This window comes from Antedon mediterranea, chromosome 10 (assembly GCF_964355755.1).
Source record: "Antedon mediterranea chromosome 10, ecAntMedi1.1, whole genome shotgun sequence".
Classification (NCBI taxonomy): Eukaryota; Metazoa; Echinodermata; class Crinoidea; order Comatulida; family Antedonidae; genus Antedon; species Antedon mediterranea.
The window spans coordinates 499851-523398 of record NC_092679.1 but is presented as its reverse complement, the minus strand read 5'-3'; the positions used below and the strand labels follow the sequence as shown (position 1 = coordinate 523398).

Here is a 23548-nt window from a genome sequence, read left to right as displayed (position 1 = left end):
AATAAATATTATAGGCCTACATTACATTTCCATATACATGTTTCACAGTGACGTCACTAACTAATTCCTGAATTATTTTAATAATTCACAGAAAAAGATAATTGTGAAGAGTGGATGAAATGCAAAGATCAGTTGACACCGTACTTTGAAGGTTTACCGAACTGTCCGTGTACCTATCCTACAAACTTTCTAGACGCCATATTGGATAAGGAATCGGAAACGTGGTTTAATTGGGAAGATGCAAGTAGTGAAGATGACCACTTGGAAATATTCAAACCCACTGCTAAATACTGTATCAGATCACTGCATTCAGACCATACCACAAGCTCAGCATCTCAGCAATGTTGCTATAATAACAATCGCAAGTTAATCACACGTGGGCCTGGAGCCGGGACGCCGCAATTAATCAGCTCAAAAATATCACCAGAATTACATTATAAAATCGATATTCTTCCGTGGATTATTTGTAAAGGTGATTGGACGAAATATAACCAAGTTAGACAACCTAATAATAACTCGGGTTGTCGAGAATTTCCGAACGATTCCGATTTGAGAAAATATATAAAAAGAGTTAATGATTTCTAGAAAAAAAAAATTGCCAAAAGAAACACGGTTGCATTCCACAGCAGTATATTAGTGTATGAACAAGTACCTATGGTACCAGTATATAATAAGTTGAACGTAAAAATAATATAATGAACATTGTTTTTCATTATAAGGCACTGAACTCACTTGAACATAACGCCATGACGTAAGGGCAACCAAGTAATTTGACCAATCACAAGCGACACAGTTTGGATGATCCAGCGTATCGTGATTGGTCAAATTACGTGCGTACGGCTTACGTTCTTTGTTGCGTCACAGTGGGAACGAAGCTTTAACGTTCGTAGTAATCGTCTCAGTGGTCGTTGATAAGTGATATAATATTGGTATAGTATTGTGAGATAGTTGAGGCATGTGGAATTTCATTCAATATTTGTGTTATTCCAAACGGGTTACGTGTTTTTTTTTACTTGATATTGAGATATATTATACTCTGTCTACACTATCAAAATTGATGCGACATAAACATGTGATGTTCCCATAATGGATAATGATTTCATATCCCTACCATATTTGGGCACATCAAACTAGTTTGATAGTGTAGACAGAGCTTTAGTTTTTATTTTCTCAGGGCGTCACCGACAAATGTTTTGGTTAATCTCGTGTCGCTATCGACTGCTTAAAAATGAAATTCAGGGTATTAATGTTCGCAGTGTAAATATCATGTATAATATGAACAAACTGTACATTTTATATAATATTATTATCACTATTAAAGTGGCATTATATATTGACAGTTTTATAATTTCATTTCAGTAAACTTCGGCAAACGGATATTATTAAATAATGATATAAATAAGCTTCATCGGACGCTGTGTAATTAGAATAGGAATATAAATAAGCTTCATCGGACGCTGTGTAATTAGAATAGGAATATAAATAAGCTTCATCGAACGCTGTGTAATTAGAATAGAAATATAAATAAGCTTCATCGGACGCTGTGTAATTAGAATAGGATTTCAAACGGGTTAACACGCGCGCGCTTGATTGTCGATAGAGCTTTCGTTTCGTGTAATTTTCATATTGTATTTTCTGTAATTTAATTACTGAAAACAATCTTGTCTTGAATTCACTAAATTTACATTAAATAAAATAATCAAAGCGCTAAATGTTATAATTTTATATTATTATGCGAAAAAAAGCTCGTAAAAATTTTATATATTTCTAACTATGCCGAATTAAAACTAATTGTGAAACGATTCTAAATTATCGGGAATCGAATACGTTGTCTAAGTGTACAGTAATCGTATGTAGAATGTATGCAAATTATTTGTACACCTGGAAACCGACACTTGTAACTAAAAGATTGTACAGCGGCCACGCGTTAGCGAGGATCTCATACATACAGTTTTACTTTACTCAGATAATACCAATAATTATGGATTTATATATACTTAATTGTACGGATTTATTTTACTTTGGATTTATACTGAATTCATGAAGATTCTGTGGATTTATATTACCAATCAATGAACTGAGCAACTAAAGTACATGACGGGTAAGTGAATAGAAACATCAAAATTCCGGTGGTACATTTGTACAGGTTGAGAGACACTTAAAGAATGTGTTTAAATTGATAGGCATAATTACAAACTTTGCGGTACTTATTACATCATATAAAAACATGAGTTGCCCTCACAGTCGCAAGATCACACTGAGCCGGTCGTCTTGCACTGTCGCTGTTGCCTGCCTTTTCCGAGCCAGTTTCATGTCGAGCACCAGGTCGTCCGGCACCATACTGTGAAGTATGTATAGTACGTGTACTGTTGTCAACAATGTGTGGTCCATTTGAAACGTGTTTCTCTACAAATTCATTCACCATATCAAATTAATTATTATAATAGCCTCTATTATCAAATTTTATTTTTATCGGTACCAGTACCAATTAAACTGTCTGAAATGAAATTATAAGAAAATGTTGAGCGCGTTTTTGTCAAGTGCGTCAGATGTAGAATAATTCCACCGTACCGCAGATCGGAATATTTTGTTGCAAAATGATTTAATCGTAAAGTTCGGTTCATAGTATTTAGTTACCGGTATTAATAATTCCGTCATAATGTTATAAATAATATTTTATATTGTATGTATGTTATTGCCAAGACCTATTAAACAAATGAATATTTATTGACAAACGTTTCGTTGTGATATAGGGCCTACTTTTAAATTCTGTTTAAGTACAGTTGGGTTTAATCAACATTGACATGGCAGTCCGTGATTAATCTCTCCCATACCATAGAGACCACACCTACAGTTATAAGTAACATGTATTTCTCTTAAAAGTTATTATTATTAATAATTTGGTTAACTAAAAAAGGGAAAAAAGGCTTGTGAGACGCAGCCCATAAAACTGAAAAAATACAAAATCGTCTCGACAATGTGAGTTCAATAACTGCTCTAGTGTTTTCTTGATCAATTGGAAATTTAATTGATGGAATTCTTTAATAATTAAAATAATAATATACAAATTATAATCATATAATTTTTCCTGAGGAAAAACACGGTTGATTGCTGAGGACTGCCTTAAGCGAATAGTTGGCTAAAACCTTACAAGCGTGCCATCACACTTGTATGTGGTTAAATAACAAGTAGGTAGGAGACTTAAAGTAAGCATGTACTTAGTAATAACGAGACCAAAAAGACAATATTGTGGCTTTGGTATTATTCGGTCAAATTTAAAACAGAATACAATACATGAAATTGGAGTAGGCCTATTGACATCTACCAAAGTAAAATCCATAATAAATATATTAAAAGAATATCATTTTTTTCATTATTATATTAATACAATTTTAATAACAAGGTGTTGGACGGACTATTCTACTCTAGGCCTATATATCACATACATTGGAGTACTGTATTAAAATGTATAAAAGAATATTACACAAAATATTAATCTTAAAAACACATTTCTGGATGGAATATTCTATTTAGGCGGCAAACATTTAGTGCTACAAAAGTGCGATTAAAAATAAATCAAATTGAATATCAAGGTTTCATGGCCGTGGGTGATATATTAAAAGATTATGGAAAACTAATATATTGAACATCGTCGTTAAAAAATACTTTGTAATTGGTCAGGTTTCACCCCCACTATGACGCAACTGTACTTTATACATAAGCGTTATTTTCAATGAAATTTGCATAAAGTACATTACGTCAGAGTAAGGAAAACATCTGACCAATTACATAGCTCCTTATCTACTAAAAAGAATATTTATTTTGATTGATCCAATGCGTAGTGCGTGTCCCATTAACCAATGACAATTCAAATGCATTATAGTGAATTTATCACAATTCATTCAAAATACAAGGCATACAAATAGCAAACAATTTATTTCAAAATATTAATCACAAAATCACCTGAATTGACACATTTACTCATTACAAAATATCCACATTAATCCAAGAGGGATAATGAGGCAGATGTAGAAATGCAACTTTAATGTTTTTACCTTATGGGACTCATGGTTGACATGGTTATGAAAAATTAATAAACACCTAGGGAATTATGAAATATGAGATTCCTTTATAGGCTGTTGAAGTAAAGCAAGGTAGACAGTTAATTTATTACCCTGGTGTGGGACAATTACAATAAAAGAATTACAGGTCATGATTAATGATCATTTAAATACAATCAACTATAAATAAACAAGGTTTAAAAATATAATTACACACATTATTTGATCAGGTACTATTTTGCAAAATTTCTCATTTTCAAAAATATAACCTTAAATTTAGGAGCTTTAATATTTGATCAATGATATTAAATGTTTTACATAAATAATTAATAATTGTTTGATCACTCTTCCACCAAATGTAATGTCTATATCCTAATTACAACGAACCATAAAATTTAAAGATTAAACACAACCACCGATTCGCTTTATCTTAACAAATTCTGTAATAAAGTATCACATGTGGCAGTCGTACGTTAAGGTTAGGCTTATGGTCTAATGATACAGGCATCACATGTGATACATATGTGACACTGTATTACAGAATTTACCTATGATACTGGTCATTACAGATACTGAGTATCGGCTAAACTTTTATTTATAAAATTCTAATATTGCTATTTTCAAACAGATTAAAACACCTGAGGGGCTGGTTTTTTATTGGTTTGTTTCATCAATTTGCTCAACATATCTTGGCCAGCAGTTGATGCAAAACAAGTGATAATGTTCTCGTACCCTTGCTTTGATGCTAAATCATGTGCAGTTTCATTCTTATTATTTTTCACTTTGGTGCTAGCTCCGGCATTTAGTAACGATTTCACGGCGTCCTCTCCCTCTGGACCTAGTAGCACCGCATCATGTAGAGCGGCATTCCCTCTTCTAGAAAATCATAACAATATTTATTCATTTAGTATTCATAAATATTCTTTGGGACAAGAGAAAATCCTGCTAAAGGCAACAATGACTGTAAATGCATTTTTTCCTGAAATTTTCCAACTCAAATTGGTAAAAATGTGTCATTTGTAATTGTAGATAAGCAATGACTTACGGTCCAGACTTTTTGTTGATATCTGCACCGCCTGAAAGCAATACTGGCAAACACTCCACTCTGTTGTTGATGGTTGCTATGGTGAGGACAGGTATTCCGTCATTGTTCTCACAATTACTGTCTGCTCCCTATATATACAATTAAATATTAAAGTTTGCGGTAAACCACATATATTTAGTTCTGAAAATAACTGTTTCTCGATCAATGTACTTTGATCATCCTCAGGAGTGAGATGATCCAATTAAATCCAAATAAAATTGTATATATGCCAAATTTACGAATTGTGTACCTTTTTTGTAACCTTCAAGCTAGCTAGGTACTTTGGTATAAACTCTCCTTGTTAAAATATTTATCGGTATAATTGAACTAACCTCTTCAAGTATTCTTTGTACCTCCTCCTCTCTGCCGCCTCCTTTTGGACCAACTTCTTTCAACAGTTCTTTGTCATAAGCCTAGAATGTAATATGAAGCAAATAGGCTGTAATACTATTGCCAATATTTTAAATTGTATTTTGTATGTGGAAATGTGAGATAGTTTCAGATCTTGTATTGTGGATATAGTAAAGTATACCTGAATATAATAAAGAAAACAAATCTTTAAATGACGATTTATTTTCAATCACTCAACAGCGGGAAAGGATTACAAATATATAAAGCAATACAACATTATATAACTTTATATAATATCACAACTATTATTGCAAAACACTTGTTACAAAACAAATAAACATTTGATGATGTAGAATTACAGTTAATTTCTCATTTTTCTTGACTTTGGTTTTTGTCGATTTCTTGGTTGTTTTCTTTCCGATTGAATCTGGAAAAAAAAAAGAAGTTTTGAAAGTTCAGAGTAATACTCATTTAGCTCCCTTAGGTTTAAAGCAAAATTATTTCTTAAGCCCAAACTTTATGTGATGTGCCCATATATGGACATGATGATGTCATATCATTACCATATTTAACCATATCAATACCATATTTGGAAACATCACTTTTTGTCAAATTAGTTTGATACTGTAGACAGAGCTTTAGGTTTCAGATACGGCATTATTTATATGTACAGTACTAATAATTTGTGTATGCTCTATTTGTATGAATCTGAATGTTGTGTTGTATATACTTAGCATTCTCTTACCAAGACTACTAGTGCTACCACTAAAACTATGTCGTCTTCCTTCGGTCAGTTGGCTTAAGAACCCTCCTTTTCCAACGTCCAGAGGTTTACCAGTCAGGTCATCTCGATTCCCTCGTAAAGCGTAGCAAACGTTGACGCTAAGCTCGTAGCCGTCTTCATGGACTGTGGCTGATATCAACTGCAATTAAAAACTTGATTAATAGCTGAATAAATGTCAACTTATCAATAAAAAAAAGTAAATCTAAGCCATCTTGCAGTTTGTAGTCAATCTATCATAACGAGACTGGTCACGGTTGATCGATTTCTTGCTTAGCCGTTGCAACTTTTTCATCGCAAGACGTGGGTTTGACCTATAGATTATGTCCCGTGAGGCATGTTCATGTCTTTTATGTGGTTTTTATATTCTAAATAAGTAAGTCTACTTTATCAAGATGAGATTAAGTACGCTTAGAATTGGAGTCTTATGGTTTGACTGATAATACAAGTTGATCCATATTGTAATGCTGCACAATTTATGTCTAAAATATCACAGAACACAAAGTACAAAGTTGACTATGTAGCTATTTTAGCTATATTGGATGGTTATGATAACATCATTTTTTCTTTTTACAAATGTTTTTTTTTTCAATAACCTTATTTTAAAGGGGATTAAACTAGACAAGAATAATCTATTTTTTAACCTATTGCCATATTTGTTACTGCCTTTTTTTCTTCTTCAATAAAAGTTGTAGCATAATACCTTTCCTATTTTAGGCTCACTAATCATTGCTCTAAACTCTGTATTATTTTGAGCATGTGCTTTTAGATGACCACAAATATGATCCATTTGCTGTCTCCAGTAGCCTGAAAGAAATCAATAAGAATTTTGTGGGTACGAGACACATAGAAGATTTTACTTTACATATCTCCTAAAGTTTGAGCTTATTTTTTCTTTTATAATACACATTTTGCATTAATACCTTGTATGTTTATTGTACATACCTTTACCAGGACTAACAGCTGTCAGCACAGGCTTCTTCTCCGTGACTACAATACCATCTTCAGGCATCGTATTCTTAAGATGCTTGTTCGAAGGGTAAAAGAGTCCAACAGTTTGAGTGCCAACTGAATTTCTTGGTGTTAAATCCTTTGGCATGGACATTGGTACCCAAGCTGATGACCCTTTGGGGTCTAAAACCTAACAACAATGTTGAATTCAACGATTTAATTTTATTTTAATAAGCATTCAGTTAGGTTATATACTTTAGTTGTCCGGTCTGTGGTTCACCATGGTAAGTAAAGTAAACATTGTCTCTCACTGTCTTCTAGATTAAAGCTCTGTCTACACTATCAAAGTATATGTGGTGAAAAAAATGTGATAAGCCCATATATGGACATGATCACTACTATATTTGGGCAGTGTAGTGTAGACAGAGCTTTATGCTAGGCAAGTAAAATATATTTATTGTTCTGTACTCTAAATGATTATGCACATAATGAGTGAAATTTATAATAAATAACAGACTTTTAAAAGTATACCTGTGATGGCGATCTACCACCAACTGTGATACCATTATTGCGTGGATCATGTCGGACAGGGGGCGACGTAAAACATCCACACGAATGACAAAAGGTTGCGTAAGGTTGATTACTGGCGTTACATTTTGAACAGTTGAGGAATGTAAGGGATGGTGAAGGCTAAAAAACAAAACAATAAATTTAACAAAGCATTGGTAAATAATAAATATTAGACAGATTGTACTGCAGAGTACTTTCACTGTAAAGCTCTGTCTACACTATCAAACTTTATATGACAAAAAATGTTATGTGCCCATATATGGATATATGATGTCATATCACTTACACTTTTTTTGGTATATCACTACGATATTTGGGCACATCACACTAGTTCAAACTAGTTTGATAGTGTAGACAGAGCTTTATATATGTTTAATATTGGTACCTTGGATCCACACCAATCACAATACCGCGCATCAGGGCTGTTAACTCTTCCACATTTGTTACAACAAAGCAGTCGCCCTCCCTTAGCAGGTTTTGGGGGTGCAGATAGACCACTGTAGACTGGCTGCAAAATAAAAGAATAACATAGTATTATTATATATATAAAAAGGAAGATGATAAAAATGATATATATATATAAACAAATCAGGCAAGGAACAGTAATTCTAAACCGCCCGGTGATATACTGAAATTTAATTAAATAATTTTAAACGATAAAGATGATATATATGTATATATATATATACAGAGATTTTGTCTTATTACCTTTGAGTTCCCTTGTAGAGTCAGTTCACATGTCACACAGTATTGTAGATTTGCTGGGTTTGCTGTCCCACAACCTGTACACAGTAACTTATCCTAAATATATACAACATAGAGGTTATCAGGAGGTTATCAGTAGGTGAACAATTATACTTTTTTAAACCTACAAATCTCATTAAAAAACAGCAAGGCCATATAGCAAGGTAGGTCATTACAACACAAAACAGGAACTTAAATATGTCACAAAAAGTGAAACAAAGGCATCTACTTGCAACTAAAAGCAGCAAAATGGAAGTTGATTGACATTGAAACTATTTTACATTCACTATCAATAAAACACCAAAGCTGATTGGACAAATTGTATACATTTGCAAATATACATCATAAAACACCAAAGCTGATTGGACAATGTCTACCTTATTAATGATGACATCACTATGACCTCTTTTCTGTAATTGACATTAGGATTTCTTTTACTTGTATGTAATAGATTACAACATTCACCCATAGCCATTATACAATAGATTGTACACACAATATATAGTAGGAATATCCTTTAACGTCATATAGTGTTATCAGTATTTATATATTATTTAAACATGATGTAACTTCACCTTTAATTTAACACTTGCTTGTGGGATGAGTTGTGGTGTAATAGGCATCTCACACACCAAACATTGATTAGTGTTTAAAGGCACCATAGCATTACAGTAAACACAAATTCCAGTCTGAAATCAAAATAATGCCAAATATGATAATTTTTCTTCAATTAATTCAATAATGGACAATTTAAAATGTTGGAAAATAAAAATGTCAATATCAATAATAGTAGTGTTAATAGTAATATAATCTTAGCTAAATCTGCATTTATGTCAACAGCTGAACAACTAAAATCTGACATACATCACCAGGTTCAGGGGGTGGAAGTCTTGTGTTAGGTAGCGGGGGTACTGGTGACCCACAAGCTATGCAGAATCTGGCATAGGGATCAGCAGGTCTGTCAGCATTGCAAAACACACATCTGATGAAAGAATCACAAAAAAAAAATATATATTGTAATCAGTTACTGCAGTAACTACATTTTTACTGCAAGAACATATGATCTTAGTTTGCTTCAATTATGGACTGAGCATAAATTATGGACTGTAAAAAAGTATGTAATGGTTTTAGTTACTGCAGTAGTATAATTTAGACCTGGTCCTTTTAAAGATGTATTGTACCTTGAAACAAAAAATAAAGGTCAAAATATTCTAAATTTAAATTGGCCATATCAAAGTAATATAAAGTTATTCACTTCAAGTTGAAAATTCGAGCCAAAAACAACAACGTAATAAACAGGTAAATTAATTTGATTACATTTCGTCTGGAAAATCGTCGCGAGCGAAAGTAAACAAAGATTTCAAACCACGAGTATGCATTATGCATAATGCTAATTAGGATTGTTTACAACTCGTCACAGTTCAAAAGATGTTTTCACACAGATTGCGATGAAGTTTTATGATTATGCATACAGAGTAGCCAAACAAGCGCGAAGCGCGTCATTATGAGATATGTTTTGAACAAAAAAACGTCTGTATTTCAGGTAAATGATTTTTTTTTGGACTAATTTTTGGTGAAAGTTAATAACTATTATGATACTTCAAAATGACCGACTTTTTTTCGAAATATTTTTTTTTTTGTGTGGAAATAGTCAAAAAGGGACAATACATCTTTAATAGAATAATTTTGAATTATACAAACTTCATAAAGTCTGTTCTTCTCTGCTGTCTATTGGTCTGTGTAATATTCTGGGGTGTGTTGATTGGTTGATTAACATTCAGGTTGTTATGTGACGATGACTGAGTAGCCAATGGGGTCCGATTACCAGGTACTGTCGGAGATTTGCTAGTTGTGCTCGGGGTTTTTCTTCCTAATCTATCGTCCATAAACCTTGTTCCTATAATAAACAAATTAAATAAGTTAATAGACAAACACATTATAATATTAATGAAGTATAAAAGCAAATAATATTGTAATGTCATTGTTATATTAACAAGCATGGTAGATATATATATATAGAATTGGATCTGCACCATTGCCTTTGGAGTACATATTTGCGGATCGTCTTCTGAAAAAGGCAGTGGCTATCAAAGATCATCAGTTTCATCCGGCCTCTAGTATGTTCCAATTGATGCACAGCGGTCGGCGATTTCGCTCTATTAAGGCCAATAAGGCATGATTTACAAATAGTTTCTTTCCAGGAGCTATTAGAGCCTTAATCATCATGTAGACACTTTTTGTAATGTTTTTGTTTCAAGTTTGTGTTGTGTCCGTTGGGTATTGTGTTCCGCCAACAGAGCAAACAGAATTTCTATGGTTTTTTGCTTAAAAAATCTGACAATAAATGATACTTGACTTGACTTGATATTTACAGGTAATCAATAAATTGAACCACAATCTGCCATCACTACACAATGTGTTTAAATAATATTCCAACAAAAAAGTTTCTATTGATTCAGACATACCTTTTGTCGGCTTTCTGTAACTTGATCCTTTCTTTGCATTCATTTTACTGGTTGCTGACTATATAAAAAAAGAAGAAAATACAGAAAATCATTAATACCTGCACAAGTTGTGGGTAAAAAGTAAGACAACCTAACTACTACCTTGGTAAAGGTAAAGTACATCATAGAATTAGTCTGTATTTTGTTTATTGCTATACTTTGGAGACATGTGCTTACTTTAGCACTCCTGAATGTGTCAATATCACTGTCATGTTCTGACGATGTTCCTGGTATCCATTCTACATCAAATACTTTGCTTACAACACTACTTTCTCTTGTCTTGTCCCTGTATATAAAGATATTATACATTCGATATAGAATTAAAAAACAAATAAATGTATTGATGTACTCTTAGTACAGTACCAAAATAAATAAATAAATAAATAAATCCACACTGGAATCATTATTCGTGTGACAACAACACTTGACAGAGTAACTTTAAACACCACTCTGCCAACCATTATCAGTTATACGTTACCTAGTTACTGCCATAGACTTAACCATTATTCTTCCTTCTGGTAGCATAAATGGTTCTTTATATTTCAATGTTGTTTTTTCTCCAAGCTGTTGAAATGGATTTGGCTTGGTACCATCCAAAGTGTAGTAAATCAAGGCATCTTTGGTATCTATTAGTAATTAGAAGATATTATATACCACCTAAATAAATTCTTGTCATTTGATTAGATGATTGTTAGTCACATGGCATGCAATTAGTATGTACTATTTTAAAATTTTATTTTCACTCTGGTTTCACCTCTAAAAATAGAATTTCATCTTTCACCTTATAAAATTATTTGTACCATTGCACTATTTAACATTAATTATTTGTATAATATTGCATAAAAACTGATGCATTGTAGTAGTATATATGGTAGTAATATGGTAATATGTTTACAATTCAGATTATTAAAACTTGTTTACCTGTTCCCATCTCAATCAAAGTATTTGTGTCAATGCTTAATTTACTTTTGCCCGGAATGGGAGCACGCAGCGGAACAATAGAGGGCACACAAACAGCTCCAGCAGCCATTGTCTATTTTTTAGTTACTGAAAGTAAAATAAAAATCAAAAATAAATTAAATATATGTACATGTAGCCTACATCTGCATGGTGGTCGAGTATGGGTGTGTTGAAAGCGAAGACCTCGAAAGCGAAGATCGAAGACCGAAGACCTCGAAAGCGAAGACCCTACGAAATGGTAGTGTACACAAAATCGGACCAAAATCACACACAACTGATGATAACACCTTGAATTTACAGATTCTAAAAAAATATTTCGATTTTAATCGTTATGTTATCAAAAAACATGACTTTATCTATGAACAAGCTCACGTGTATTCTCCAATGGAGTTAATATGTGATATGGTTTTACGAACAAACACATCGCGCTATTTGCAAGGCGACGGACGCACAAGAAGGACATCGCACAGAGCATTGAATTGAATGCAATGCCTACAATTTAAAACCATAGCCAAATTGTATAGAAAAGTATAGAAATAAACTACAATATGTAAATTATAAGAATTAAAGGATTGCGATAGCCCTATTTAGGCTAATTTTAGAGCCTATATAAAAAGTGTCCGTATCATAGATTTTACACTTGTTTTAAAAAAATGTTATACGCGTGAATACAACTTAGAGATCCTTTTTTTTTTTGCATTTAAATATGTTGATATTATGTTTATTATCTATAATATTTGCATATTATCTAAAATGTATGAATAAATACAATAAGATATTTATTTTCCTTTAATTATTCTGTATAGTATTTTAAACGTCACTACATTTTCCCCATTTTAGCCTATACTGTAGTATTGCTGATTTAATTATTCGCCAGTTTAAAAATGTTTTTCTAATAATAATGGACAAATAATATTATCAGTATCGGTTAGTGTGATTGGTGAAGCGACAGTAATATGTAAAGAAGAAAAATGTAAAAAGTAAAATAAATATTTCATTAACCAACGTATGAACAGCTTGGTTCCCACTAGAACGTAACGCAAGGACGTAAACGCAACGCAAGCGTTTTAACCAATGACAATCGAAGTTATAGACAGTTAGCAATCACAAGCGAATAAGCTAACAAAAACATCCTGCCGCAACGTATCGTATTGACGCGCAACATAAGAAAATACTCTATTTTGCATCCCCTCACGAGAGAATCATTACGATGAAGGCATAAACGGTGTTGAACACGTCAGTTCCCACTTGTGAGGACACGCAAGTTTGTTCTTAATGCGCACTTTGCGTGGATCTGGAAACTAAATCCAGCTCTTAAAATATTTCCAGGCCAAATTTGATAGAACATATTCAAATTATGATTTGACAAAAAGCTAAAAAGAACGAACGATAGGAATCAGCGTTCTGCAAATTTTGGTTATAATCGATCGTTTCCTGCGACATATCATCTGTTTCACGGCTTCCATAATTCAGAATAACATTTAATTATGCCATTATGTCAACGTTAACAAAGACAAAAGCCATTCAAAACAAAGATTGAAATAAAAAATATTCGCTTCAAAATTGTCGATTTTGTTACGGTTGCAATGTGATTAGTGACGATATTAAAACGGGTGTTTATTTATATCGGTATTACGTTTACCGACACTGTCAAAAGACATTTCCAGTTCCAGACAGTTTAATGAAGTTCCAGTTCCGCCAACCACAATTGTCCTTATCATCAAAGTAAAAAAACTGACTTCTGAAGCATTGCCCGTGGTGAATACAAAAAAAAAGAGTTACTCTCTATACATGTCTTTGTTAAGGATGGTGAATTTTTATCGGGCTTAACCACTCTAACCCCCAACCTTCTATTTCACAGGCTTGTGGGATGAGACGACTATTCAACAGTCTCCCGATTTTTTCAACAGATTGTCGACGTCCCGCTTCTAAATGTTTGCATATCCCTGCCATGAGTCTCCATTAACAAAAGAAAATATAAATTTAAAAAAAATGAAGAAACAGGTTACCGGTTGTATACTGACCATTTAAATATAGAATTGACACTACACAAACAAATCTAAGAGAATTATATACTATTATAACGGGTTAACGATCGAGCAAAATCTTCAGAATGTGATGCCTATCGTTCGTTCTACAGTAGGCCTATTAATTTGAATACAGTTTAATTTTTGATTTTGACAATAAAAAGATATAAAATAAAGTTCCGTTAGTTCACGGTAAGCTATTGGGACGAACTGTCATCGGCCCGGGAAATATTTTAAGAGCTGAAATTTGTTTTCAGATCGACGCAACGTATCCACGCAAAGTGCACCGTAATGCGTGGTCTAGCGACGCAACACAAGGACGTAACGCAACGCAAGTGAATTGACCAATCACAAGCGATGGCTTATTCGCTTCTGATTGCTAATTGTCTATAACTTCGCTTGTCATTGGTTAAAACGCTTGCGTTGCGTGTACGTTCTTGCGTTACGTTCTAGTGGGAACCAAGCTTAAGGAAATAACCTTGCGTGTCATCACAAGTGGGAATCGACGTGTTCAACACACCGTTTCTGCTTTACGTTCATCATAATGATCTTTTCGATCGTGAGGGGATGCAAAATAGATAGATGAGTATTTTCTTTACGTTGCGCATCAATACGATACGTTGTGGCAGGATTTTTTTGTTAGTGGTTTATACGTTGGTTAATGAAATATTTATTTTCCTTTTTAAATTTTTCTTTACATAGTAGTAGGCCTACTGTCGTTTCACCAACCACACTAAATATTCTGATACTGATATATTATTTGTCTATTATGAATACATTAGAAAACATTTTGAAACTGGCGATTAAGTAAAACAGCAATAGTATACAATGGGAAAATGTAAAAGTTTAAATACAATACAGGAAAATGAATATCTTATTGTATTTATTTATACATTTAGATAATAAACAATAGGCAAATATTATAGATAAAAAACACATAGCAACATATAAAATCAAAATACGGACACTTTTTATATAGGCTCTAAAATAAGCCTAAAAAAAGCCTACCGCTATCCTTTACTTCTTACAATTTACTTTATGTAGTTTATTTCTATACTTATAAACAATTGGCTATGGGTTTAAATTGTAGGCGACGTGTGCTACAAAGTTATCGGAACAAAAGTGACATTTAATTTTGCATTCAATTCAATGCTCTGTGCGAGGTCCTTCTTGTGCGTCCGTCGCCTTGCAAATAGCGCGATGTGTTTGTTCGTAAAACCATATCACATATTAACTCCATTGGTGAAAACGCGTCAGCCTGTTCATAGATAAAGTCATGTTTTTTGATAACGTAAAAATTAAAATCGAAATATTTTTTTAGAATCTGTAAATTCAAGGTGTTATCACGATTTTGTATGATTTTGGTCGGATTTTGTGCACACTACCATTTCGTAGGGTCTTCGCTTTCGAGGTCTTCGGTCTTCGATCTTCGCTTTCGAGTTCTTCGCTTTCGACACACCCAGTCGAGTATACCTACCTGTACAAAGTAGCAATAATGCCTAGCTAGGTCTAGGCTATTGGCACATTGATTGCATGTAGGCTCTACCTCCCCCTCTATTACCTACCTACTCCTACTAGTACTAGCCTAGGCCTAGAGACTAGTAATGGCATGCCTACCTACTACTGTACTACTACTACTCTAGGCCTACTACCATGACATGTCATATCATGTCCATACCGGTTAAACCAAACTTTAGGCCTAGCCTAGCTAGAAAGGCCTAGGCCTAGCCTAAATATAGTAATCATAATTTTTTTTAAATATATAAATAACTAATGATTAGATTTGATAAATAAATAGAATTCAAAAGATAGGTTTTTCACCTGATCTTCTAACGTTCACAACCTCTTTGTTTTTGTTTTCAAAATCAAAGGTACACAGTTCAAATTTAACATCGCCCTCTATTTTGCAGTGAGCTATATGTACGATTCTCTATCAACACGGCGACCGTTCTTATTAAATGATTGAAATTAGCAATTTTATATGGAACGCCAATTCTGTGTCCATTGGTTTAACGCACAAAACATCACATTTCACAATTAAAAATATAAATTTAGATTTTTAGATGTGTTTAAAAATTTGTTTGAACTTTATTAAATTATTAATTCATTTTTTTTATGAAGATGTATGTTTAAATACATCATCGGCGTATCTTATTTTCGGAGAAATAGAACATCAATTAAACACTGGTTGCTATAGGATTGACAAGCTAAAATAAAAAAGACATCTGAATTAATTAATGTAACATGACATATTTATATATGTTATAACAAAGTATATATATTTTAACTTGATTAAAAGATCCGAAAAATTAACAATTCAAATCTAGGGCCTAGGCTAGGCTAGTATATTACATAGTAAATTAAAGGGGAATCAATCCCTCTCTAGTCTAGGCCTAGCTATTCTAGCCTAGTAGTCAGTATAGGCTAGCCTAGCCTAGGCCTAGGTACTCCTCTACTAGCCTACCCCTCTGGGCTAGGCCTCTCTCTAGCCTATAGGGCCTAGGTTAACCCTAGGCCTTATATAGCCTAGTAGGATGTAGGTAGGCCTAGCCTAGAGTAGATAGAGGGGTTTTACTACTGCTAGCTATAGTAGGCCTATTATATTAGGCCTAGCTAGGCTAGGCTACTCACTCTAGGCCTAGCTAGTGTAGGCCCTAGCTTATGTCAAATTAAAAATATACTGTAAAAATGTACTTTTTAGCGTCAAACTCTGAATAATGTTCAGGGGAGGAAGGGCATTTTTTTTTCATTTGTTTAAAAACTATATTATGATAGTCATTGTATTGCAAATTGATTTATGTTGTATATTACCATTTTGAAATAAATTGACACCGTTCAGGGGAGGGCTATGCTTGGACTATGTAAATATTGTCTTCATGCTTCTTGAAATTTCAGATGAATGAATTATAAGAGATGTATTGAAATGGCAGATCAAGACACTGGTAGTGTAGGCTACCTAAATACAAAAAACAGGACCAAATCGAACAATGGAATAAATCCAGTTAAATTTGCACATCCAATTGAGCAAAACCAACCTGTTAGAAAGCCACTTGACCTCAAAAGTAGATTGTATGATCGACCAGAAGATGCACAAGTCTTCCGGAGCCTGAAGCTGGGCGGAAAACCACAGGTAAAATATTCTGCAGATTACGTACACTGTCAATAAACTGGTAAAATTAAACTCAAAATAAGGGAACTTCTCAACAAATTTTTTTGCACAAAAAATAAAAAGTTTTTGCTTTTTGTGTTAAAGGTTTCGAATGTTATACCTAGCCCTCCGACTGGAAGACCAAACCGAAGGGCAGCATTTAGGACAACCTTTTTTAAAGAAGATCAAAATCGTCTCAAACAGCAGAGAGAAAAGAAGAAGAGTAGGGAGATTGAATTAAGAGATGGTATAGAGAAAAGGTAACAACAGTTTAGGTTTAAGTTACAAATTGTACTCTGTATTGAGAATTGTTTTCTGCCACCAACTTTTACTAACTTTTATTCTTCTTATTTAAAAACAATTAGTTGTGTTTGTCCTGATATTAATGCCCTAATAAAGTCTTATTGGCTGTTGTATGGTTATGTTATTTTGCAGTAATGATGAGGTGAGTATTGACGGTAATCAGAATGTAAGGCCAACCGATGTATCACCCGTAACCCCTGATAAGAAGGCGGAGAGTGTCATCGCAGCTGAAGACAGTCAAAGTATTAATCTTGATGACGAGGAGGATGATGCATCAGTCACGTCACATGAAACTGTTTTACAAGAAAAGTTTAATTCAAGACTAGTGGTGTTGGACCATCTTGGTATGTGTAAAGCTCTGTTCACACTATCAAACTAGTTTTACAAAAAAAGAGTGGTGTGCCCAAATTTTGTAGTGATATGACATCATCATGTCCATATATGGGCACATCACATTTTTTTCGTCACATAAAGTTTGATAGTTTAGACAGAGCTTTAGGTTCCATTAAATTATAATCTGTTAATTGAAAATGTTTAAAGTGAAGAACAATAATGGCCTTAAAAATGGCTCGTTGTAACTAGTTTTTGTTGTATACACTTGCTTTTAAATAAACCAGCTTCTAATCTATTAACTATTCCAATAATATAATTTATTAGATGTTGGGCCAAAAGATGTTGTATTCCACATTGTGAAGATGCGAAAGAAGATTGGATTGACCATGAAGTTACCACGTCATGGTGTGGGGAAGATTGGATTGACCATGAAGTTACCACGTCATGGTGTGGGGGTTAAAGACAAGGTCGCTGCTTTGGAACCAAAAGTGGAAAATGAAACTCAAAATGTATGTATAGTATTTCTTTATAGTTAAAGATGTATTGTCCCTTAATACACAAAAAAATGAAGGTCAAAATATTCTAAATTTAAATTGGCCATATCAAAGTAATATTAAAGTTTTTCACCTTAAGTCGAAAATTCGAGCCAAAACAACAATTTTACGTAATTAACAGCTAAATTAATTTGATTACATTTCGTCTGGATAATCGTCCCAAGCGAAAGTAAACAAAGATTTCAAACCATGAGTATACATTATGCATGATGCTAATTAGGATTGTTTACAACTCGTCACGGATGAGAAGGTGTTCTCACACAGATCGCAAGGACGTTTTATAATTATGCCTACAGAGTAGCCAAATAAGCGCGTTGCATTATGAGAAATGTTTTGATATAAAACTTTGACTGGAAGTCAAAGTTATTTTTTGAACCAAAAAACGTCTGTATTTCAGTTATATGATTTTTTTTCCAACTCATTTTTGGTGAAAATTAATAACTATTATGATACTTCAAAATGACCCACTTTTTTTTAAAATCTTTTTTTTTTTTTTTTTTTTTTTAATTTGACAAAGGGACAATACATCTTTAAACATCTCAGTAGGCTATTTATTGGTGAATAGGTGTTCGACTCCAGCTCTACAACATGACATTTTTACTTTTGTTTGCAGGAACCAGAAATTAAACCATCCAATATTCTAGAAGATACCGGAGAATTTGTTTATGGTCTTCCAACAGAGCGTAACAATCCTAGAGGGCGGTACACACCTTATGACTTAGATTTTGTGTCAACTGAAGAGGGCCGATCCTCCAAATTGTATTTTACAGCAAGTGCTACGTCAGTTGGCATGGTTAGTAATTCTGTATACTTCATTTGTAGTTGCAAGACATCTGTTGAAACCTATTAAGCTCAAACTCAAACTTTATGTGACAACAAAATGTGATGTGCCCATATATGGATATGACGATGATGTAAATTTACTACAAGTTTGATAGTGTAGACAGAGCTTTTTTTTGGTGGGTACAGCAGCTAATTAACAAACCTGCTCAGACATGGTGTTTGTCTGAACGGGTCCTAGTAATCAAATTTTTAATTCTCATGTTTTCATCATTATTTTCATGTGTCCAGCTAGTTATTTTTAAATAACTGGTTAAAACCAGTTTACTCATGACCTAATTACTGACTTCATTTCTTACCCAATTATTAAAAAAAAAAATGTGTAGCATATTGAGGATGTCGATGGCAAGGAATACTTAGAGCTAACACCAATCTTGCAATGGTTGAATGAAAGAAGGCTGTTCAAAGCAGTGTACAACCTCCCTGTGTTTGTTAAATTTAGGTAAATACATTTAGAACTTCATTTAGAATACTGTAGTAAGACTGTCGCTTACTTTACTCTGAAAACTTGCCTTATTTCTTTTAAGCACATTGAGGCTTTGTATGTGCTATATAGTTATATGGTTTTCTTTATCAGTTCCTACTGTTTTTAAGTTGCAAAAAGTGTATGTAATATTATTATGTGAGATGATGAGAAGGAAGCATTAAATGTTTACAAAAATGTTTTTGCAGGATGTGGAAAGCATTTACAGTTTGGAAGAAAAATGTTCGTGGCTTGAAAATGACAAATCGCAAGTAAGTTTCTCTTTAGAAATTGTTGAATTGAAGAAACACATTCCAGTATTTCAATAATTCAATAATACTTGATAGCTCAGTTGAACTAATGCTTTCTTTTAGATTTATAAATCTTGACAGAGATACAATGATAAGGGAGCTATTCACTGCAAATGAGCTGTTACAGCGATGCTTACTACACATCCAGTCCCAGTGTGAGACAGCAGCTTCAAGTAGTCAACTAGCCATTAATATGTCGGATAAAGCCATATCGCTACTTAACGTTGATCAGCGAACGACTATGAACTTGGATCAATTCTGTGTTAAGCAAGCTGAACAATGTGATGAGGCCTTAAATGGTCTGCTAAAGATGAGGTCAAAGATTGTGAAAGTTTGCTGGGAATGCTGTGTGGTAAGTTTGAATATAAATTTTTGATCAATTACTGTACTGTAGTAGATATAACAGTAGAACCTCCTTAACACTCGCCCTATTGATGAGACACGTAGTATAGAACAATGTGAATTTTCTCATGACAGAAAGTAGCTGAAATGGAAGGTGTTAAGTACAACTTCCAGCCTCACTCAGGACCATTAATGAAAAGAGTGTCAAGTGCTGATCTACTGAAGAAGAAAAAAGAAAAAGGTCCGTAATATTTTGTCTACAACCTTTCTTAAGCTCTGTCTACACTGTCGTGTATATGTGACAATATAATGTGATGTGCCCATATATGGTAGTGATATGCCCAAATATGGTAATGATATGACATCATCATGTCCATATGGGCACATTTTTTTGTCACATAAAGTTTGTTAGTGTAGACAGAGCTTTATTTTTCAGTATTTGTATATTAATTTGTTTGTACAAATTGCAAGTCATTGTTTAAATTTGAGTAACATTATGTTTTTTTGGTAGACAATGGTCCGACCTACACACAGATTGCTCAATGGCGTAATGTGTTAGCCCGTTTGTCTAAGTTTCTACGGGCTGCTGACTACCTCATTCTTAACTTATTAAGGAGACTCGTTAAGAACGCAGTAAAGACCTTAAAAGATTTTTTCCAGACGTCATTAGACACAGGAATCGGCATTGAAGAAGATGAGAGTAATCCTGAAGGATTAGGTAGATGCTTTGCTTTCAATTCGAAGAATCTTATAATATTGATATTATATTTATTACTAGCAATTATACCCGCCCCAGGGCGGGTTTTAAAGTTAGTTTAAAGCCTTCTCAGTAAATAACAACCGATGCCAGTATCTCCCTATACTCACCAACCCCCACCCCTCTTCAATAATACCCCACACTCTTTTAAAAAAAAAAAATTCTTCACAGGACAAATTCAATTCAGCTTCAAATTGAGAGAGTATACATAGCTACGATAGGCCTGGTTTAAGTACGTTGTAAACTGTGTAAATAAGTAGGTGTTATTTTAGCTGATAATTTAAATATCTAATTTTGATACTGCGGACCCCCAGCCTTCCTTCTCCTCTCACCATCCAAGCCACAATCAACAAAACTTAACTCCTCCCCTGGACAGTTCAAATGTAGTAACTTTTCCTATTACAATTCCAATCATATAGTCTACTTCATTACGCCAGTATTTTCACTCCTCCCCCCCCCCCCCCTTCAAACACACCCCATATACTGGGTGATGTGTTTAAGAATGTTTCAATAAAAATTATGTTAGCCATCACTCCAAACCCATAATCCCTCAGTGGCAGTTTTCATCCCTACTATCTTCAGAACCCCAACTACCACACCCAATCTCCCAACTCCCTCTTTCACCAAATCCTCTGACTTTTTGAAATGTAGTTTAAAACCTTCCCGGTACAATTGCGATCATTTTGATACCCCATATATATGGTTACATGCAGAAACAGGAATTTGTATAACGAACAAACATCGAAAGTGGGCCATTTTGACCACATTTTGGCCCCTAACTTGGATCCTAGATGGCGGACGATGTTGAAATGTAGTTTAGAACTTTCCCGGTACAATTGCGGTCATTTTGATACCCCATATGTAAGGTTACGTGCAGTAACAAAAATAAATTTGTATAACGAACAAACAAACAGACGTACAAACTCTGTCACTTATAATTTAGATTAAGAAGTGATGATATTAAACTAATTTTTTTTTTGCCCACAGCAAAACGAAATCGAGCAAAAAAAGTAAAACTTCAAACTGATGAGACCAAAAAAGCACAGAATGCAATAGATAAGGTACAGTTCATTCATTCATCAGTGGAAAATTATTTCCATTATTGTCATCTGCATATAAATATACATAGAAATTATGTTTGCTCTGAGATATATAAAAACAAATAAATAAAAAACAAAAACTACAAATTACAATTCAAAGTTACTTGATTGAAGTTACTCACTAATTACTTTTCAGTCTACCTATGTTTGATTATTATTTTTAGATTCTAGAAGAGATAAAAGAGCAGGAGTTTGTTGAGATGCCGCCAGAACCTGTATTTCAGTTACAGCTAATGCTAAATGTGCCTGTGACATGCACACCTACAGGGTCGTAAGTTCAATACAATTTATACACTTTTTTAATTTTATGATCTTCAACCTTTAAAGATTAGACCAATACCAACTGTGACATTGATATATTATACAAAACTCAAATTTTAACATAAATACTAGAAAATGACTATTATATTATTTAAAGCCAGTCCTATGTACATAGTGCACATTAAAGAACTTTGTACACTATTCTCAAAGAGTGGGGGATTGTCTCTTGGTGTGCTGATCTGGTAGGTGTTGCACTGCTGCCTGCAGTGGGTCTGTGAAAGGCATAATTTTCTTCAGTTTGCACTTAGCTTGAGAACAAATATACAAATACCTTTACCTTTATTATGTGTATGTTGTTCTTTCGTCCAGACATGGAGGTTCCTATTCAAGTATATCTGAAGAAAGATCACTTAAATCTCCTCTAAAAAAGAGTGTAACATTTGTAGAGCAAGACCATGCATCTGGCAGTGATATGGGTTAGTTGCTCTTAAGCTCAGTCTACACTGTCAAACTAGATTGACAAAAAAAGTGTGCCCAAATATGGTAGTGGTATGCTCAAATATGGTAGTGATATGACATCATCATGTACATATAATGGGCACATCACATTTTGTGTCACATAAAGTTTGATAGTGTAGTGAGTGTTTAAGTTATAATACTGTTTTGTATACAATTTTTCTTTTATTGAATATAAATAGATATTCTATGATACATTACCTGGTAAAGGTTAGTTAGTACAGTTCTTAATCTTGACTTTAATTGGATATCTGTTTATTTGTATACAAAGAAGAAGAAGAAGAAAGTGGAGATGAAGAAGAACAAGATTACGAGAGTGATGGAACAAATTCACTGAATGAAGAAGAGGAAGATATATTAGCTTATCCAGAAAGGTAAACAACATGATTAAAAAAATTGCTTTTGCACAATTGTAGATTCATTAATTCATTTATTCATCAGTGGAAAATTACTTCCATTTATTGTCATTTGCTTATAATATATACAAAGAAATTATGTTTGCTCTTGGATATACAAAAACAGATAAATGAAAAACTAACAAATATAATTACAAAGTGTCACATCACTTTCATATGGTATGCTCTGAC

At 33.5% G+C, this 23548-nt stretch overlaps 3 protein-coding genes across 4 annotated transcripts in view; 2 read left to right on the top strand and 1 right to left on the bottom strand.

Moving 5' to 3' along the window:
* LOC140061196 (isthmin-1-like) overlaps window positions 1-3013 on the top strand; it is a 30400-nt gene extending 27387 nt beyond the window's left edge. For both annotated transcript variants that reach the window (XM_072107695.1, XM_072107694.1), the window contains exon 5: window positions 92-3013. In XM_072107695.1, coding sequence (XP_071963796.1) covers window positions 92-585 — 494 coding nt within the window. In that variant the 3' untranslated portion in view covers window positions 586-3013. The remainder of the gene's footprint in view (window positions 1-91) is intronic.
* Window positions 3014-3063: 50 nt separating this feature from the next.
* On the bottom strand, window positions 3064-15898 carry LOC140061195 (double zinc ribbon and ankyrin repeat-containing protein 1-like). The gene is made up of 18 exons (XM_072107693.1): window positions 15855-15898; window positions 11968-12093; window positions 11525-11672; window positions 11224-11332; window positions 11008-11065; window positions 10244-10439; window positions 9407-9524; window positions 9118-9231; window positions 8507-8599; window positions 8184-8306; window positions 7760-7918; window positions 7223-7418; window positions 6981-7084; window positions 6242-6419; window positions 5856-5923; window positions 5478-5558; window positions 5107-5234; window positions 3064-4937 (listed from the first exon to the last, which is right to left on the bottom strand). The coding sequence occupies exons 2-18, from the start codon at window positions 12074-12076 to the stop codon at window positions 4691-4693; spliced, it is 2229 nt and encodes a 742-aa protein (XP_071963794.1). The 5' UTR covers window positions 12077-12093; window positions 15855-15898; the 3' UTR covers window positions 3064-4690.
* A 964-nt stretch (window positions 15899-16862) lies between these two features.
* LOC140060873 (dynein axonemal heavy chain 6-like) overlaps window positions 16863-23548 on the top strand; it is a 37576-nt gene continuing 30890 nt past the window's right edge. Inside the window, exons 1-14 of the mRNA XM_072107232.1 lie at window positions 16863-17163; window positions 17287-17441; window positions 17617-17828; window positions 18142-18326; window positions 18985-19164; window positions 19538-19653; window positions 19884-19946; window positions 20067-20337; window positions 20463-20568; window positions 20839-21045; window positions 22072-22145; window positions 22349-22455; window positions 22815-22921; window positions 23233-23335. Of these exons, the coding sequence (XP_071963333.1) occupies window positions 16933-17163; window positions 17287-17441; window positions 17617-17828; window positions 18142-18326; window positions 18985-19164; window positions 19538-19653; window positions 19884-19946; window positions 20067-20337; window positions 20463-20568; window positions 20839-21045; window positions 22072-22145; window positions 22349-22455; window positions 22815-22921; window positions 23233-23335 (2117 nt within the window). The 5' untranslated portion in view covers window positions 16863-16932. The remainder of the gene's footprint in view (window positions 17164-17286; window positions 17442-17616; window positions 17829-18141; window positions 18327-18984; window positions 19165-19537; window positions 19654-19883; window positions 19947-20066; window positions 20338-20462; window positions 20569-20838; window positions 21046-22071; window positions 22146-22348; window positions 22456-22814; window positions 22922-23232; window positions 23336-23548) is intronic.

Bases quoted from the DNA above. Each gene is read 5' to 3' on its own strand.
- LOC140061195 (XM_072107693.1), bottom strand. From the start codon at position 12,076: ATGGCTGCTGGAGCTGTTTGTGTGCCCTCTATTGTTCCGCTGCGTGCT. The intron at 11,066-11,223 runs GTAAGCACATGT...TTTTTTATATAG, and splicing joins ACACATTCAGGAGTGCTAAA to TCAGCAACCAGTAAAATGAA. The intron at 8,600-9,117 runs GTGAAGTTACAT...GTATATATTTAG, and splicing joins AAGCAAGTGTTAAATTAAAG to GATAAGTTACTGTGTACAGG.